The following is a 19,603-nucleotide window of genomic DNA, read 5'->3' as shown; positions in this document are numbered from 1 at the left end:
AAGTGTGGCCATGGAAAATCCTTGCCCCAGGCTGACTCAGCTGGAAGATGTAAATCACCTTGGTGCCTGAGACGTGAGTCCTGGCACTAAGGGCTCAGCCCAGTGGGGAGCCCAAAGTATACATAGAGATTAGAACTCACCATGATACAGGAAACCCTAAGGACTCCAACAAAAAGTATTAGAGATAATAAACACCGTAAAGTGGCAGGGGACAAAATCAATACACAAGCATCATTGTTGTTTCTATGCACTAACAATGAGCTAGCAGAAAGAGAAACTAAGAAAACAATCCCATTTATAATTACAACAGAAAGAATACAATATCTCGGAATAAATTAACCAAGGAGGTAAAAGGCCTATGTAAGACACTGATGAAAGAAATTGAAGATAACACAAAGAAACTGAAAGATATCCCGTACTCATGGATTAGAAGAATTAACACTGTTAAAATGTCCATATTACCTAAAGTAATCCACAGATTCAATGCAATCACTATCAGAATCCTGATGACATTTTTTTTCACAGAAATAGAACAAAAAATTCTAAAATTTATATGAAACCCAAAGACCCCAAATGGCCAAAGCAATCCTGACAAAAAAAGGAACAAAGCTAGAGGTGTATCACATCCCCCCTGATTTCAAATGACACTACAAAGCTATAAGAATCAAAAGAGCATGGTACTAGCAGAAAAACACACACAGAGATCAATGGAATGGAATTAAGAGCTCAGAGATAAACTCACACAGACATAAACAATTAATTTACAAAAAAGAGATGAAAAACGTGCAATGAAGAAAGGATAGTCTCTTCAACAAATGGAGTTGGGAAAACTGAACAGCCACATGCAAAAGAATCACACTAGACAACTACTATATACTGCACACAAAAATTTACTCAAATGGATTAAAGACTTGATTGTAAGACTTGAAAACAAAAAATTTCTAGAAGAAAATATGGACAGTAAGCTCTTTGTCACCAGTCTTAGCACTATCTTTTTGGACATGTCTCCTCAGGCAAGAGAAACCAAAGCAAAGACACACAAATACAAGGTGAAGGAAACCACTGTCAAAACAAAAAGGCAACCTTCTGAATGGGAGAAAATATTTGCAAATCATATATCTGATAAGGGTTAATATTCAGGATACAAAGAATTCTTACAACTCAACAACAAAAACCTAAACAACCTGATTAAAAATAGGCAGAGGATCTGAATAGACATTTTCCCAAAGAAGATATCTAGATGGCCAATAGGGACATGAAAAGGAGCTCAACACCACTGACCACCAAGGAATGCAAATAAAACCATAATGGGCTATCGCCTCACACCTGTCAGAGTGGCTATTACCAAAGATAAGAAATAACAAGTGTCAACACTTGTTGACAAGGATGTGGAAAAAAGAGAAGCCCATGCACTATCTTAAGCAGGAGAATAACATGACCTATGTGCTTCTTTTGTCCCCAAAGAACTTTCTAGTGGCAACATGGAAGACAGAGAAGAACTGGCAGAGACTAGTGACTGGAAATTTTTAGTAGGCATTGCTCAGGGGTGAGGTAAGAGTCTGAATGAAGGAAGACTTGTAGGGTCGATGACATATTTATTATAGGGGGACTGAGGACTCCAGTCAGAAAGACGTGTGCTGCAATGCAGAAAAGAGGTGGGGCCGAGGAGAGAGGCTGACAGAGGCTGCAGGGCCTCCGTGTTTGGAAACACTGAAAGGCTGAGGACATCCAGTGGGAGCTGTGCGCCCTAGACCAGCCCAGGCCTGACACCATGGGCCAAGCACACACAGCACCTTGCATCTCTGGCCACATGGGACACTCAAAATCCATGTTATGAAGGTGGAAGAAAAAGGAAATTCATTAGTCTTTTACCCACTTCTCTGCTCTATTCTCTGCTTCTTGAAAAAAGAAATCAAAGCACTCAAAAGTCAGACTAATCCTGATAAACTTTAGGTTTGGCCTCTCATTTTAAGTGAAACTTTTCACTTTGCCATATGTTGGAGCAGATCTGAAGCTATACAAACATTTCCAAATAGGAAAGAATAAAAATCCACTTATGCATGAAAAGTGGTACTAACCTTGAGAGCAAGTTTAAGGTACAACAACCTCTGAACTGTTGTGAAAAATACATATTCAGATTTTTAGTAACATTGTAAACAATAATAAAGGTGATTTTTTTTTTAAATCCCAGAGAGTATCTGGTGGAATAAAACTATAAAAGAACAGAGCAGCAAATGACCATCCCTGTATCTCTGTCTAAAGCACAGAGAGAGAGAGCTCTTGTCACACTCAGTCTCCAACTTCTTTTTCCTCTGAGGTTTGATCGACATACAAAAAGGTGAACATATTTAATGTCTACTACTTGATGACTTTAGAAATAAAAATACACTGTGAAGCCATCACCGCAATATATGCCATAAACCTATGGATACCATGAGGGGAAGTGGGATGTGGGGTGGATTGGGAGACTGGGATTGCCACCACTATGCATGGAACAGATACTAGTGAATAGTACAGAAACTCTACAGGATGCTCTGTGGTCACCTAGATGGAAAGGAAATCCAGAAGGGAGAGGATATGTGTATACATATGGCTGATTCACTTTGCTGTAAAACAGAAACAAGGCTGTCAAGCGACCATCCTTCAACGGGGGAAAAAAAGATCTCCACTTTTAGCAAATTTGTGAGTATATGATAGTATCATTAACTACAGGCCTCACTCTGTGCAGCAGGCCTTATGACTTACGTTATAGAACTGAAATTCTGTAAAAACCCAAGCAGAACTTGCTCCTAGACCTCTGACTCCCTCTACAGTGTATGAGGAATAGAGAAACCCTGCCCTCCACCCTCAAGGCACCAGGGAAGCCATGCAACCCCCAGCCCACCACACGGCGAAAGACAGGAGCTCCAGGAGCATGGCCTCCCTAGCCTTGCAGAGCCCCTCACAAACCTCCTCCTCAAATTTAATGTCAAAACAAGGAACGGGCCTGTGTCCCCAGGGAAACTGGAATTCACCCACTACAGTATGTCTGAGTTTAGATAGTTAAAGCAGTGTTTTATAAGAATTAAGAAACCACAAATTCTTTTTGACATTGGGGCACCACTCTGGGTAATGTTCCATAAATAGGCCAAATGTAACTTGTGCAAAAATGTCTATAGCAGCACAAGTAACAAGTACTCATGATACTACTAATAAATGCACAGTACATGCCTACTGACTGAAGGAATAAAAAGCAAAACAAAAGAAAACAAATGATCAGTTATGACAGACTACTTTTCACTTTCCTGCATTGGAGAAGGAAATGGCAACCCTCTCCAGTGTTCTTGCCTGGAGAATCCCAGGGACAGTGGAGCCTGGTGGGCTGCCATCTATGGGGTCGCACAGAGTCAGACACGACTGAAGTGACTTAGCAGCAGCAGCATGATGAATGGGCTTCCCTGGTGGCTCAGACAGTAAAGAATCTGCCTGCAATGCAGGAGACCCAGGTTTGATTCCTGGGTCAGGAAGATCCCCTGGAGAAGGGCATAAAAATCGACTCTAATATTTTTGCTGGAGAATTCCACGGTCAGCGGAGTCTGGTTGGGCTACAGTCCATGGGGTTTGCAGAGTCAGACATGACTGAGCAACTAACACACACACACAACATGATTAATATTTAGTCCAGAAGCATTAAGAATGGCAAGAATATTACACTTTCTACATAAAAATTTATATGTGAAATAATTTTTGAGAAAAAAGATAAAATAATGTGCATATATGAACCACATATGCATGTATGTGTGCATGCTCAGTTGTCTGACTTTGTGACCCCAAGGACTGTAGCCCACGAGGCTCCTCTGTCCATGGGATTCTCCAGGCAAGAATACTGGAGTGGGCTGCTATTCCCTCCTCCAGGGGACCTTCCCAACCCAGGGATCTAGCTGGTATCAACTGTGTCTCTTGTATTGCAGGCAGATTCTTTACCACTGAAACCTGGGAAGCCCCCATGAACTGCATAAACGTGTATAAAAGATGCACCAATAATAAGGTAAAAATATGAGGTGATAGACATATAATACAACAGACAATGAATTTCTTATTAGCACAAATGCATCAGAACTTAAATGAATAAATGTGGCCTGAATTTTTCTTCCGGCATAGTCCATGGCAGTGCCCTTAGCAAATGCTTACAGAGGACATGTAAACTGAAAGGAGGACAGACAAGGGCAGAGGGCTTGGCTGACCTGGAGTGGGGTTTTGGGGCTGCCTGGTGTAGGACACGTTGAATGCCGGCTCCTCAATCAGCGGTGGTGGGTACATGCGCCTCCGGATGAAGAAGCCGGCTCCACAGCAGAAGAGCACACCCATCATCAGGAGGAACCTGGGCGAGAGCACAGGGTGAGGCCTGGGCAGAGGCCCAGGCAGACGGCAGGACTCCCCTGGCTGGTCCTACCCAACCGCTCTCCCTGGGAATGGTCCCAGTGGAGGAACCAGGGAGACACCTGGCATCAGAGCTCTGGGGGCCCCTGGATGGAGGCCACTAGCATGAAGAAGCTCTCAAAATGAACATTTTGCCTCCGAAGCTCCAAATGGCTATTGACCTCAAAGGGTTGGTACAGCTCTTCCCTGTCCATGGCCCTGACTTCAACCCAACATTTAGTCAAAACAGAAGATGCCTTTTCAATCCTGCTTGAAGCCTACTGCTGGTTCTCACTGTCTTCCCCACCCCCTGCCACCCCGCCCCACCCCCCTGCAGTTTTCTTTTCTGTTAAAGCAAGAAGAGTAAGCATGGGATCCTTTCTAACAGTTTTCTCTCCATTATTACATGAACATCTATAAATTTTTTTTAAAGTGCCCTTTCTACAGCACGTCTTAATTTTAGAGAAACTATAGGAATAGAGAAAATACAATTCATTTTAAAAGCTGTTTTTAAATCTCTAGGTTCTAAGTATAGCTGGACCTTTTATTGTGACCCCACAGTCTAATGGACAAGAGCTGACTCCTTGAAGGATCGGATGTTTGTTGAAATCATCTGAGGATTCTCAGTGACTACTGGATCACTAGCATTCAATAAAAAATGAACAAATGGCACTTCCCATTTCACTTCAGCATTCACCTAGTTTTTCTAGCAACAGGGGAAATCATTTGAAGCAGGGCCAAGTTGAATGTTCCACACAGACATAGCTGAGAAACTTGTCCATCTCTAAACTGATACGATGATGGGACTCACAGAACCCGTCAGAACCTCAAACAACACACACATTCTTGTGAAGGATGCACACACAGCAGAGCTGGCCATGTCATGGTCAAAGGCACCTGTCCACACATGAATGCAATTTAAGGAAAGAGTAGACAATAAAGCCTTTGAGAATATAAACATGACATTAAGAGTTAAGGCTATTCATCAATAAGTATTTACCAGACACCTTGGAACGTTGAGAAGGAACAAAGATCAAGGGCACCAGACAGGAAACGATTCAGAAGAGGACTGAAATCGTGGTTTTCTAATCTTTCATATAATTCATTATTAATTCAACAAAATTTCTGAAGCATCTGCCAGGCTCCAGGACCAATCTTTGCATTATAAGGAGTAAGACAGGTGGGGCCTCACCTTCACTGAACTTGAGTTGTCATAGGGGAGGAGGACAGTAAACAACAAAGTAACAAAATTATTTATTTACCACTCTGATAGTGCCAAGAAAGAGGAGGAGGGGTGCGTCATAGGTTGGGGAGGAACGCATATAACAGCCGTGTTCATCATCTCAAGGGCGCAATTCAGTGCAACAAGAGGTTTAAGGAGGGTATCTGCCAGACCAAGGGAGATCACAAAAGCTTTTCCTTCAAAGCAACATCTGAGCTGAATTCTGAATGATGGAAAGAGACAAATTGAAGGGAAGTGAAGATGTTTCTGGGTAGAAAGGAACTGCATAGGTGCGCCAACAGGAAAAGTTGGGTAGGCGAGAGGCCTGAGGAAGACAGCTATGAGCTGCAGATGGGGAAGGGGTTAGAGGGGTGCAGTCCTGGGGAGCAGGAAAAATCCAAATAGTGCAAAACAAAGCCCCCACTCCCAAGTTGGAAGCTGGAATCTAAGATGGACAACTTCGTCTGGACTCCACGATAGTCTTGCATTCAACACTGGGTCCAACTGTAAATATCTGAGCAGAAATGCAAGGCACACGGAGGTGACTGTGCATGAGGTTTTACACCCCTGCTCATTCCCAAAGGTCCAGGCTCCCTGTGTTGGACATGCAGAAGCCATGAGAGATCTTGATCGCTTCCATGAGATAACCCAAAATAATAGTTTTGGCTTATCTGTCAAATGCAATGGGCTTCCCCGATGGCTTAGTTCGTAAAGAATCTGCCTGCAACGCAGGAGACCCTGGTTCAATTCAAATGGAATACACGTTTTTCTGGACAAATATAAGTGATATGCACCTCACAGTGTGGACTGCTGGAGAGCAAGTAGGTGCAAGCAAGTAAGAGCACAGTCACGTGGTAGGAGGCCCACTCCTGGCTCCTGGGGCAGTCATCATCACACTTGTTCTTATTGAAACAGCAGTCTGAGAAGAGAGGGGCAGGGGAATGAGTTTCTGGTAACAAAGAGGAAAGGGGGGTCAAGGTAAGAAAAGCAATTCTCAAAGTTCTATTTCATTCTGAGCAGGTATGGGGAGCATTCCTGGGATTAAGAGAGAGGAAGTTTGTGTCTTTTTATCATTAAAAGTAATCTGGCTTCTTCAATTTGTTTTTTAGTCTCTTTCTGCCTTCCTCCCCAGCGGTTTTCAGGTCTCAGGCAGCAGCAGAGCCTTCCTGGGCCCGCATCCCCCAACTCTGCAGGAGCCCCACAGCAGGCAGCACTTACCTGCCAGACTGCACTGTGTCGCAGCGTGCTTTTCAACTCTACACCTTTCCAAATCCTGGGGCCTACATTAGACTACCCTAGGTAAGGATTACTTAAGATATTAGAGCTGACTTCCAAAAGCAATCTCTGCCAAAACCTCTGTGCTATGCTAAGGAACCCCAAATCCTCCAAAGTCAAGGGGAGCCAGGTTGGAGAACAGCCCTCCATTCGCTCCATGCCCAGCTCCCTCCTCCCAACCTCCTACCTCTGCCCCCAACACCAGCTCCCCATCATCCCTCTCTCACCAGGTCCATTCTTAGGGCCCTGGCCCTGAAATGTGCAGGTCCCTTTGCCAGGAGGGCCCTCTTCTCTGAGACCCAGACAGAAGCCATGAGCTTTCCCCAACTTTTCTGTCATCAGAAGTTGCATGCTTTGTTTCCAGAACACTGGCTTAAAATTCTCCATGTGTTTAGACATCTGTTCTAGGAGCCCAGCTGCCATAGGACCTCTCCACAGGACCCTGGTACATAACAGACACATTACTGAGAGAAGGAACGCATAGAGCGAAAACAAAGTGCCCTCAAACTTCAGCTGGGACTTGCATCTCAAGGTGTTCTCTGGCTGTATCCCTGGTTTTGTTGTTGTTCATTCGCTCCATCATGTCCCTATAGACTGCAGCACGACAGGCCTCCCTGTCCTGAAGGAAATAGTGAACTACCTCCCAGACTTTGCTCAAACTCATGTCCATTGAATCGGTGATGCCATCCATCCATCTCATCCCTTGTCATCCCCTTCTCCTCCTGCCCTCAATCCTTCCCAGCATTAGGGTCTTTTCCAGCGAGTTGGAGTTTCAGCCTCAGCATCAGTCCTTCCAATGAATGTTCAGGGTTGATTTCCTTTATGATTGACTGTTTTGATCTCCTTGCAGTCCAAGGGACTCTCAAGAGTCTTCTCCAGCACCACTGTTCGAAAGCATCAGTTCTTCAGCACTCAGCCTTCTTTATGGTTCAATTCTCACATCTGTACATGACTACTGGAAAGACCGTAGCTTTTATTATATGGACCTTTGTTGGTGAAGTGATGTCTCTGCTCTTTAATACACTGTCTAGGTTTGCCATAGCTTCTCTTCCAAGGAGCAAGCATCTTTTAATTTGATAGCTGCAGTCACCATCTGCAGTGATTTTGGAGCCCAAGAAAATAAAGTGTGTCACTGTTTCCATTGTTTCCCCATCTATTTGCCACGAAGTGATAGGACCAGATGCCAGATGCCTTTGTTTTTTGAATGCTGAGTTTCAAGCCAGCATTTCCCCTGGTTTAGAAGCTGGTATCAGAATCTCAACCCAAAGAGCTAGACCAAACCTTCTGGTATCTGGCATCCCGAGCGTGGAGACCTGCCCTCCTTCCACGGTGCTCATGAGATGCCTCTGTATAGGGGCCCACTGGCTTGCTGAGGTGCCCTGACCCTGACAAGGGACACCGGCAAACAGCTCAGAAGCACCAGCTGCCAGTTCAGAGGACGCTTCCAGCAAAGGTCAACAGAAGCTGCTCTGGCAGCCAGGCCCGCAGAGTTCTCCTGGACTCTCAACTTTTCCTTCTTTCTAATCACATAAGACCTAGACTTTGACAAGTTTTCTCCTCTTGGCAGCATTTCCACAGCTTCATCATCGTTCTCTGGTGCTTCAGGCCAATGTGAAGCACTGCTGATCCCTTATGGGACCCTTAGCCACAAGTTCTGAGGGAACACGTGGGTGACACCAGGCAAAGCTCTGAAATGCCAGAGCTGTTTACATTCCAAAAGCCTCAGGCTAAAAGATTTCTCCTTCTACTATAGTTTGAGGTGCTAGCAGCCAGAAGGTGGGGAGAGGCCAGTGACAGCCTGGCATCATTCAGGGCCCCACGTGACAGGTGAGTCCAGCCCCCAAATGGCCAAGGCCCGGCCACGAGTCGGTGATGGTGAAATGAAGAGGCTCTCCCGTTATAGAAAGCGGCATGTGGAGTTCCCGATGGTGCTGGTTTCCTTAATCAAATATTAGGAACAGTTGTCAGGAGGCCAATAGCAAAATCTCACAAAAAAGCCAAGTGGCTCCTGCCACGGGGTCAGGAAAGGCCTGCTTCAGACATTCCTATGTCTAAAGGCATTCCTTACAGGCATCCTCTGAGGACAGCAACTCACAGGAGGTTCCTCTCCTTACTGGAAACTCTGCACCCATCCTTCAAGGACTCTGTCAGCTTTACTCCCTCATTCTCTCCCGAGCTACAATCTTACAGATGCTGGATGGCTCTTTCAAGTTCCTCCAGTAGAGCTGGAAGATGGACAAGGACGTAGGCTCTCTTGAAAGTTAGGACTCAGTTGACACAATGTGAATATGGAAGATTTCCAGGCAGCAAAAACCTTATAGCAAGATCTGCTGATTCTCCGATTTAAGACAGGCAGCCTCAATCCATTTCAGACATTGGTGGAGGAGCTGCTGAAGGCTGAAGCTGCTGTACAGTCCAGCTTCCCAAAGAATAACTCTTCTTTCCCAGCCACAAGCCTGAGGAAACAGGGATGAGCTTTCTGCAAACTCTGGGAGCAGAAGCACGTGACACAAAGCCAGCCCAAACATATCTGCTTTCTTGATAGGCCACCCGGAGACCATGACCTCAGGTGGAGGTGATGTCACCTTGGCTGAGACTGACTGGGCAGAGCCCTGGGGAAGGGGGAGCATCTGAGACCTGGAAGAGTCAAGACCTACCAAAAGTACCACAGCCTCTGTATGGAGAGGGCCCGCACACAGCACCTGGAGCCACAGCAGTCCTCGTAAGGGCGGCATCTGTGGGAGAGAGGGCACAGGCTGTCAGCTTCCTGCACAAGAGGGGCCGGACCAGTGGGGAGGTCCAGGCAGATTTCAGCGTGAGGACAGAACTGCCACCACTGCATTTTACGAAACTAGCAGAGCGGTGGTGGCCCAAGCAGAAGGCGCTGAGAGGGACAGCGTCATTCAAAGCATCTGTTTGCTACACATCCCCGTGGGCAGAATCACAGTGGTTTCCTTCTGGGGAGGCCCTATAACTGGATGAGCAAAGACCTGCATGAAACCAGAGGGGAACATCAGCGCGCTGCAGATGCTGGGCAGTGCTGACCATGTCAGAAGACGGGCACCTGCATCAACGAGGCCAGAGAGCTGAAGGGCAGAGGTCATGAAGCTGGACAAGTTCTGTGCTTTAGTCCTGGTCTTACCACTTACTGGCTGCAAGACTGCTAGCAAGTTACTCAACACCTATGAGCCTGTTTCCCCATAAGCAAAAGGCATGGGAGGGCAGGGCCTCCTTATAGCACTGTGAGAGAGTCATTTCCTAGGCAGGTTGATAAGGAGTCTAGGGGTCCCCACGGAGAGAGGGGTCTGGAATTCTCAAGGAGGAAGAAAGGACAAACTTTTTTTCTTTCTCCACATTCCTTGGGATTATATAACAATAATGTATCCTGCCTAAGGACAGTCTCTGGATTAAACCTTCTGTTATCTTAAAATGTAAATTATGGGAGTAGACCTGGTCTTTACAAGGATGTATCCTGCCTGAGGACAGTGTTATCTTAAAATGTAAATTATGGGAGTAGGTCTGATGAGGTCTTTACAACCTCCAGACATTCTTTGGATTATATAACTTCATTCTTAACATTAGCAAGCGGGTACTCTTTCTGCCCCCTTCTGATGCCTATGTCAGAAGCTTTCTCTATCTCCTTTATACTTTAATAAAACTTTATTACACAAAAGCTCTGAGCGATCAAGTCTCGTCTCTGGCCCTGGATTGAATTCTTCTCCTCCGGGGCCCAAGAATCCCGGTGTCTTTGTGTGATTCAACAACAACCTTTCAACTGCTTTAAGTCTGAAGGCCTCACCCTTACCTAAAGTGCTGACAAGGGCCACGGCTGCTCACACCTGTCCTGCCCCCTTGAGGCTGCACTCTTGGTGCTCAGCGCCCTTCCTCCCTGAGCAGAGCCCTGAGAAAGGCCCTCACACTCCAAGGACAGGCCCAGCGCAGGGCCAAGGTTCCCAGGGGTCAGCTCGGACTCCTCCAATATCCCCACTCTTCCCCAGCCCCGCTTTCTTTAAGAAAAGAGAGAAGCTATGAAAGCTTTTGCACTTTGGCTTCTATAGACACACTTTCACTACAGCAGTTTCAGTCCAAGTGGCAGTGAGTTAGGTGTGCGTTGAGGGGTAAGGCTATTTCTCAATAATATTAAATGAGCACAGAATTATGATCTATCAAGTTCCTGCCAATTTTCTTCTTAAAAAAAAGTAGTTGGGAGAAATACACAATTTAATCCAAGACTTTGGACACTGAATTTTTAGGTAATTCCAGTACACATTGACTTGTTTTATGTAGAAACCATGTAGAAAATAGCTCCCTATAAAATATTAGCTAAGATGGAATATTATGAGTTATAATGGAACTCCACACATCTGAACTGTAGTGCTGTTTCTCCCTGCTTGGCTCCTGGGGCTTCGAGCTCTTTAAACACTCAGCACCCAATCACTGCTATATCCTCTATCATTTCAAGGATAAACTGAGCAGAGAGACCTCCACCAAACCACTGTCATTACACACACACACACACACGCGCCCATTCCTCCTATAGTCCACAAACATGAACTTCTGTCTATTAGGTAGAAATTCTTGATTTTGATGGGATGCTCCTACATGCTGGAGCATAAGCTAAAATCTGTTTAGCTTCTTTTATCCAACCAACAGCTAGAAAAGCACCAAAATGTGTGCTTAAAAACACTACTGGTTCTCATAACACAGGCATCTAATACAGAGTCATCAAGCTGCCACTCTGAACTCAGCCTGTGCTGGGTCTGGGAGGGGAGCCATAAAAACCCTAACAGAAGGACATGCAGGAGCTTTCTTTCTAGAAGAAGGGGACAAACAACAAGCAAGAAAAACATGAATGGGGTTAGATGGCAGTAAGTTCCACACGGTGAAAACTAAAGTAGAAGCTGGCAAGTTGAAAGCAGTGGGGAAGGAGCGGTGGATGATACAATGTAAAACCAGGCATTCAAGGATGACTCACTGACAGGGTGACATCTGAACACAGACCACGCAGACATCCCGCCTGGCTGTGACGTGAACTGCACGAGGGCCTCAGTGCTAGGAGAGGATCGCTGGCCCCAGGGCTGCAAGCCCTCCAGCTGCAGTGCGGAGAGGAGGCTAAGCACAGCGTGGAAGACAAAAGTAAATGCTGGGGGCAGGCCAGCCAGGGACTAGGCCGGGGTTGGACGGGCACTGCACGAACAGTATCATCTGCTGATACTACACAGAGCACCATCCACAGTGACTCCTTGGGGTGTGTGTGTGTGTGTGTGTGTGTGTGTAGGGAGGGGCGACACTCAAGGGAGATAAAGGGCTTCTGCCTTCCAGAGTATGTGGAGTTCAGACAATTAATTGTAAACACAAAGAGATAGGACCGTTTCTGACCATGAATTTGCAAAGACAAGAGTCCTTAACAACTAAGTTAGATCCGAAGATAAATGTGATGACGTGATAGACAGAATTCAAAGACAGCCCCAAGATGCCCACCCCTCTAGAATGCACGGACTGCATGACTTCCTCCCCTTGAGTGTGGCAGGTCCTGTGACTATGATGGGATGGTCACTCCCATGATTATGAAACATTACATAGGGTAGTATGTTATATAAGACAGCTGTAGCAGACCAGGGGGCCCTCTGTGGCTTTGAAGAAGAGAGCTGGGACTAAGGGTGGTCTCCAAGAGCTGAATGTGACCCCCAGCCAACCAACAAGGAAACTGGGACTTCAGTCCTACAACATGAATGCTGTCAACAACTGAATGAATTTACAAGAGGACCCAAGCTCCAAAAGAGAGCACAACCCAGCCACCCCTTGGTTTCAGCTTTGTGATATCCAGGAGCAAAGGACCCCTCAATGCTGTGTCCAGACTTGTGATCTATAGGAACTATAAGAAAATAAACACAAATGGTTTCAATCTGCTCACTTGGCAGTGACTAAGGACTAAACAATAGAGAACTTACACAAATGAGAACAAAGGTTATATGCTTTGGTCACATCTTACATTTGAGATGCCAGGTCAGTGCTTCACAACTGTCTTATTTAACATGCAAGTAAAATATTATCAACTCCATGTTTGAAATAAGCTCAGGTAACAAGGCACTGGGGATGTCACACCTCCTCTTAGCCCAGGCCACTGTCTGCTGAAGCCAAGAAAGGATTTGGCAAATATTTCAGGAAGGTGTTTTACACAGACACTGCTTCTGCAGTGACATTGAGTCTTTTGTCACCAAAGGGCTACCTTCTTGGATCCCACTTGATTTTCCTATTCTTCTGCTTGGACCAAGTCATCACCATGATGGTGTGTCGTGATCATGCTCATGAACAGTGACTGTGTAAGACTCAACAACCGTTTACTCATGCAAATAAACCAACTGGAAAGGACTGAGAATCAGGGCAGTGGCAGGATGCCTAAGAAAGTGAAGGGGTTGAGATGGTATAGAGGGGAAGGCGAAGTTTAATGTGGCACAGTTTAAAGCTTAAAGTTTCCCAAAGAGCAAACCAAGCCCAGATGAAACAGGAGGTAAAGGTGAAAATTCAGCAGATGGTAACAGACAAGGTGAAGGAAGCATAGACTTCTTGGGCAAATGGTGGGAGATCCCTGTGATGGAGTTACCAACAGAAATTCAGGAACCTGAGGGGTTCTTGCTTTAACATGGAACTGCATATTGACCAGACTGCCTGTACCATTCCATGCCAAGAACTCTCTACAATTAGCAGATAATGTAATCATAAAGACAGAACTAACATAGGAAGATGAGACACTGGGTAAAAGTAAGGTGACGATTTGGAAAGAACTACCAAAGTTCCCACAATATTATATAACAGAACAGTGTTTTCAGATATTGTGACCCACTAGTGGATTATGAAATCAAGTTATTGGGTTGTAACATCATGTATTTTACAAAGGTAAAGATCAATTTTTTAAAAATCAGAGGGTATCCCACAAAAGGAATGTTTTGTGAAACTTAGGTTTTGGTCACATACAGCCACACAGATATACACAAACCTACTGTTGTAGGCCCCAGGTCAAAAGTGAACAGGCTCAAGTTTCTGTTGTGTCTAGAAGGGATTCTTTCATCCTCCTGGTAGGTGCTGGGCAGCTGCAGGCCCAAGTCTCCTGACTAGCAGATCACTTCCTGCTATTAATGGTGCTTGGCTAAGGGTACTTACTTCCTGCTGTTAATGATGCTGGGCTAAGTCTGGTCCCCTGTGACTTCTGTCTGGGTAACACTGATGCTGCTCCTAATTCTACTTGATGTCCTGCAATGATCACATTCGTGGAGAGTTCTGTCAGTTAGAGATATCCCTGCTCATCTGCTTCTTATGGACCTCTGAATGCGGGTGGGAGGTGGCTGCCCAGGATGGAGAACACAGACGGCAGACACCTGCAGCTTAGGAGCAGTGAGACTTCGATCTTCCAAGCTTGGAACAGTTTCTTTCTTGCTGTTCTATCACCTTCACCATCAAGATGTTTCCTGCAGAATTAGCTTGACTCCTGACTATAACTAGAGCTGCCCAGCTCTGGGCACAGTGAGGGCTGAAGCGTAACCTGTCCAGTGATCATGAACTTGGTACAAAGGTGGAAAGCAGATATAAGAATAAAAATTTAGGAGGGAAAAAGATGGCGGAGGAGTAGGTGGACATGGAGTACATCTCTCTCCACAGATACATTAGGAATACACCTTCAGACACAGACGTGCATGCAGAACACCAGCTGAGAGTGGACAGGAGAACCTGGCCGGTGGAAAAGAATATATAGAACCACGCAAAACTCGGTAGGATGAAGGAACTAGGGGGAAAGAGTGGAGTGTTAGTAGGACTGGATCTGCCCACAGCAGGTAGGGGAACTGAAGCAGGGGTCCAATCCCCACAGCGGGGGATTTGTCTGAATCAGAGGAGAAATATTTAAGGTTGAGGGTGAAACAGCTGATCTGCATCAGCCTAAATGGAATGAGAATCAGACAGTCCTTGCTGCAGCCATACATACCCCAGACAGGAATGCTGGTCTCCTGGAAAGCACAGAGGCTGGGAGCTGGAGTTTAGGGAATGTGGAGCAATCCCAGGGCGAGGGCTGTTGTTGACTGCAGACAGATGGATCGAGCGGATGTTAGGGAGGAGACTGTGGCAGGAAATGATGGAGGAAGAAAGGCAGGCAGCCATGGAAGCAAGACAATACTGCTGAGTCACATCATAGTCTCTCTCTTCCCACACGCCAGCATCAGCAGCTGAACAATAGAGAGGCTGGCCCATCAAACGCCTGATGCACTGAACCACAGAGTAGGATGCCAGCCAGGGTGCTTCTTTCAGTGACTGATGCCCTGAACTCCAGAGTAGGACCCCACTCAGGGTGCCCCTTTAAGTGCCTGACACACCCAAACAACAGACAAGGACTCCAGGCAAGGGAGCCTTCTAAGTGCCTGAATGGGCAGAGCTATGGAGAAAGACTGGCCAAAGAGGCCTTCTGATCGCCAGCTACAAGAGGCTCAAAAAAAGACTCTGATAGGGCCATAACTCCTGCGGTAGAGGCAGTCTGTGTCCCTGCACACTTGGTGCTGTCAGGGTCCCCGCAGGCCAAGCAGCTGCTCCACCTTCAGGCTCAACTAACTGGGGCAGAGCTGCCCAGGCAAAAAAAAATTCTTATGTCTATGCACACAGGGTTGCTTCGGTTGTGTCCGACTCTTCGTGACCCTGTAGACTGTAGCCTGCCAGGCTTCTCTGTCAGATAGGGAGTTCTCCAGGCAAGAATACTGGAGCGTATTGGCCAATACTGGTTGCCATACTCTTCTAGAGCACTATATTTCCTGCTGCCCTAGCCGCCAGCTCCCCTGAGTACCTGGTGCTGCCAGAATCCCTGCAGACCCAAATCCTCCAGGGCAGCCTTAGGAGCTGAACCCCAGTGGACGACCCACAGGTAGAGGTGGAAATAAAACCACAATTGAAACCCAGGGGTACTGTGGCTAAGGAAGAAGACCCAAAACCTTCCCACTAGCTGTACAAGCTGCAGATTAAATCCACATGATCAACTAAGCAGACTGTGTCTAATGGAATATATAAAAGGCCACTGAGAGCTCCCACAAAAGAAAATGCTCTAGCTCTGATAGCTGTGGACACTGAATGCAAGAACACACAGGAGTAGGACCAGATTAGAATCTGAGCTGCCCCCACAGCAGGTCCAGAGATCAGCAGTGTTGGAGGGCATCCTAGGGAGGTGAGGGGGACTGTGACTCCCAGCGAGGGAAAGGACTCTGACAGCAGTGACCCAAGAAGAACATTTATTACGCTTTTTTTTTTTGACTTGTTCTGTAGATTCTGTTGGATTTTTTCCCCCTTTTTCCTCCTCTGTTGTAGTTGTCGATTTTATTGGCACTAAGACATCCAACTAAGCTTTTGAGTTTTTTTCCCCCTCAGCTACATTTTTTATTGTTGTCATAAACCTCTGCCTCCTAGTTGGGCTTTTGCCCAACTGTGGAGTTTTCCTCTTTTTTTTTTTTCTTTTCTCTTTTTTTAATTTTAATTTTTTAAACCTATTATTATTTTTCCACATTTATTCCTTTGTTTGCTTTTCCTACTGTTCTTTTCTCATTGCAGTTAATCTTTAACATACATAAATCTTCTTTATCTACCTGTATTTAACTCTGCATATCTATTCTTTCTTTACTTTCTCTGCTTTCCTGTCAATATATTTGCTAGTTTTATTTTCATTGCTTTATTCCCCAATTGGCACCTTGCTTTAGTTTTCTATTCCAGTTTGTGCTTTAATTAGTTTTGTTCTGGTAGGTATCATTTTTGGTTTCCTTTGTTCACCGGGTCAATCTATTGTACTTTATTTTTGTTGGACTGTTTTGATTTTGCTTATGGGTGTATATGCATATGTGTATATTCAGTCACATTTGCTAATGTTGTTATAAACCTCTGCCTCTACGTTGGGTTTTTGCAGTTCTGTGGAGTTTTCCTTTTTTATTCTTCTTTTTTTTTTTCTTTTCTCTTTCTTAGAATTTTAATTTTTTAAAACCTATTGTATTTTTCTACATTTATTCTTTTGTCTGCCTTTCCTATTGCTCTTTTCCCATTTCAGTTAATCTTTAATGTATATAAATCTTCTTCATCTACCTCTATTTAACTTTTCATATCTATTCTTTCTTTCCTTTCTTTGTCTTCTTTCCTCTCAACATATTTCTTAGTTTTGTTTTCATTGCTTTATTCCCCACTTGGCACCTTGCTTTAGTTTTGTTTTCCAGTTTGTGCTTAAGTTAGTTTTGTTCTTAACTGTTCAACATAATTTTTCATTTCCTTTGTTTGCCAGGTCAATCTACTGTACTTTATTTTTGTTGGACTGTTTTCACTGCTCATGGGTGTATATGTATATAAGTATATTCCATTGTTTTAATTATTATTTACCTGATTTTGTAACTGCTGTTTGTCTGGGGTTCATCTTTAGTTTCTCACTTTTGGATATTTGTTTTAACCTCACTTAATGCCATAACAAACCACTTGTGGAATCTTTGTTCCTGACCAGAGATCAAGCCCTGAGCCTTTGGACTGGGAGCACTGACTCCAAGACCCTAGACTACCAGAGAACTAACCCTAGGGAGGATCAAATAGTGAGAACTCACACAAACGAAACCACTTGAATACAAGACCTGGCATCACCCAACCACAAGTAGCATCCTATGCAGGATGCCTCACCTAAATAACAAACAAAACAAAAACACAAACCCAATCATCAGCAGACATGATTACCACCTCATTCAATCTTGCCCATAAGAGGAAAAATAAACAAACAAAAACTCAGCACAAATTTCACCCTACACAAAGCTCACACAAACCACTGGACCAACCTTAGGAGGGTAGAAACCAAAAGGAAGAAGTAATTCAACCTTCTTCAAGGAAATAATTCAACTTTCTTTGAAGCCTGGGAAAAGGAGACCTCAAACACAATAACTTAAAAATAATAATAATGATGAAAAGCCAGAGAAATACTGAACAAATGAAGGAACAAACTAGAAACACAGAAGTCCAAATAAATGAAGGGGAAATAGGCAAACTACCTGAAAAAGAATTCAGAATAATGATAGTAAAAATGATTGAAAATCTTGAAAACAAAATGAAGAAAATGCAGCAATCAATTAACAAAGACCTAGAAGAATTAAAGAATAAACACACAGAGACAAACAACACAATTACTTACATTAAAAATACTCTAGAAGAGTCAATAGCAGAATATCTGAAGCAGAAGAATGAATCAGTGAGCTGGAAGATAAAATGGTGGAAATAAATTCTGAAGAGCAGAATAAAGTAAAAAGAAGGAAAGGAGCTGAGGACAGTCTCAGAGACCTCTGGGACCATATCAAACACACCAACATTCGAATTATAGGGGTCCCAGATGAAGAAAAGAAAAAGAAAGGATATGGGAAAATTTTTGAAGAGATTATAGTTGAAATTTTCCCCAGATGGAAAAGGAAATATCAAGTCCAGGAGGCACAAAGAGTCCCATAAAGGATAAACTCAAGGAGAAACATGCCAAGACACATACTAATCAAACTAACAAAGATTAAACACAAAGAAAGAATATTAAAAGCAACAAGGGAGAAGCAACAAGTAACATAGAAGGGAAATCCCATATGCTTAATAGCTGATCTTTCAGCAGAAGCTCTGCAGGCCAGAAGGGAATGGCAGGATATATTTAAAGTACCAAAAGGGAAAAATCTACAACCAAGATTCTGTACCCAGCAAGGATCTCATTCAGAACTGATGGAGAAATAAAAAAGCTTTTCAGACAAGCAAAACTTAAAGAGAATTCAGTACCACCAAATCAGCTTTACAACAAATGTTTAACGGGACCTATAGAGTCAAGAAATACAAGAGAAGAAAAAATATCTACAAAATCAACCCCAAACAATTAAGAAAATGGCAATAGGAACATATATATCAATAATTACTTTAAATGTAAATGGATTAAATGCCCCAACCAAAAGACACAGACTGGCTGAATGGATACAAAAACAAGGCCCCTATATATGTTGTCTACAAGAAACCCACATCAGACCTCAAGACACATACAGACTGAAAGTGAGAAGATGGAAAAATTCCATGCAAATGGGAAGCAAAAGAAAGCTGGAGTAGAACTCCTCATATCAGCCAAAATAGGCCTTAATATAAAGAAGATTACAAGAGATAAGGAAGGACTCTACATAATGATCAAGGGATCAATTCATTAGGAAGACATAACAATTGTAAATATCTATGCACCCAACATAGGAGCACCTCAATACCAAAGACAAACACTAAAAGGCATAAAAGGAGAAATTGACAGTAACACAATAATAGTAGGAGACTTTAACAACCTCACTCACACCAATGGACAGATCGTCAAAATAGAAAATTAATAAGGAAACACAAGTCTTAAATGATGAGTTGGATCTCCTTGATATCTTCAGGACATTCTATCCAAATGAGGAAGAATACACCTTCTTCTCAAGCACACATGGAACATTCTCCAGGATAGACCACATCTTGGGTCACAAGTCAAATCTCAGTAAATTTAAGAAAATTAAAAACACAATCAAGCATCTTCTCTGACCACAATGCTATGAGACTAGATATCAATTACAAGGGAAAAAAATGTAAGAAACACAAACACATGGAGACTAAACAACATGTTTCTAAATAACCAAAAGGTTACTGAAGAAATCAAACGGGAAATCAAAAAATTTCTAG

The 19,603-nt window shown here is 44.1% G+C and overlaps 1 protein-coding gene across 1 annotated transcript in view; it reads right to left on the bottom strand.

Annotated features, from left to right (window-relative positions):
• Window positions 1-19,603, bottom strand: part of VOPP1 (VOPP1 WW domain binding protein) — a 170,559-nt gene that overhangs the window by 30,274 nt on the left and 120,682 nt on the right. The window contains exons 3-4 of the mRNA XM_055557253.1: window positions 9,553-9,630; window positions 4,224-4,360 (exon numbers count right to left, since the gene is read on the bottom strand). Coding sequence (XP_055413228.1) covers window positions 4,224-4,360; window positions 9,553-9,630 — 215 coding nt within the window. The remainder of the gene's footprint in view (window positions 1-4,223; window positions 4,361-9,552; window positions 9,631-19,603) is intronic.

The sequence above is a fragment of the Bubalus kerabau genome, chromosome 20 (genome assembly GCF_029407905.1).
Source record: "Bubalus kerabau isolate K-KA32 ecotype Philippines breed swamp buffalo chromosome 20, PCC_UOA_SB_1v2, whole genome shotgun sequence".
In the NCBI taxonomy this organism is placed as follows: domain Eukaryota; kingdom Metazoa; phylum Chordata; class Mammalia; order Artiodactyla; family Bovidae; genus Bubalus; species Bubalus kerabau.
Note: the sequence above shows the minus strand (reverse complement) of the source record. Positions and strands in the feature narration are given on the sequence as shown.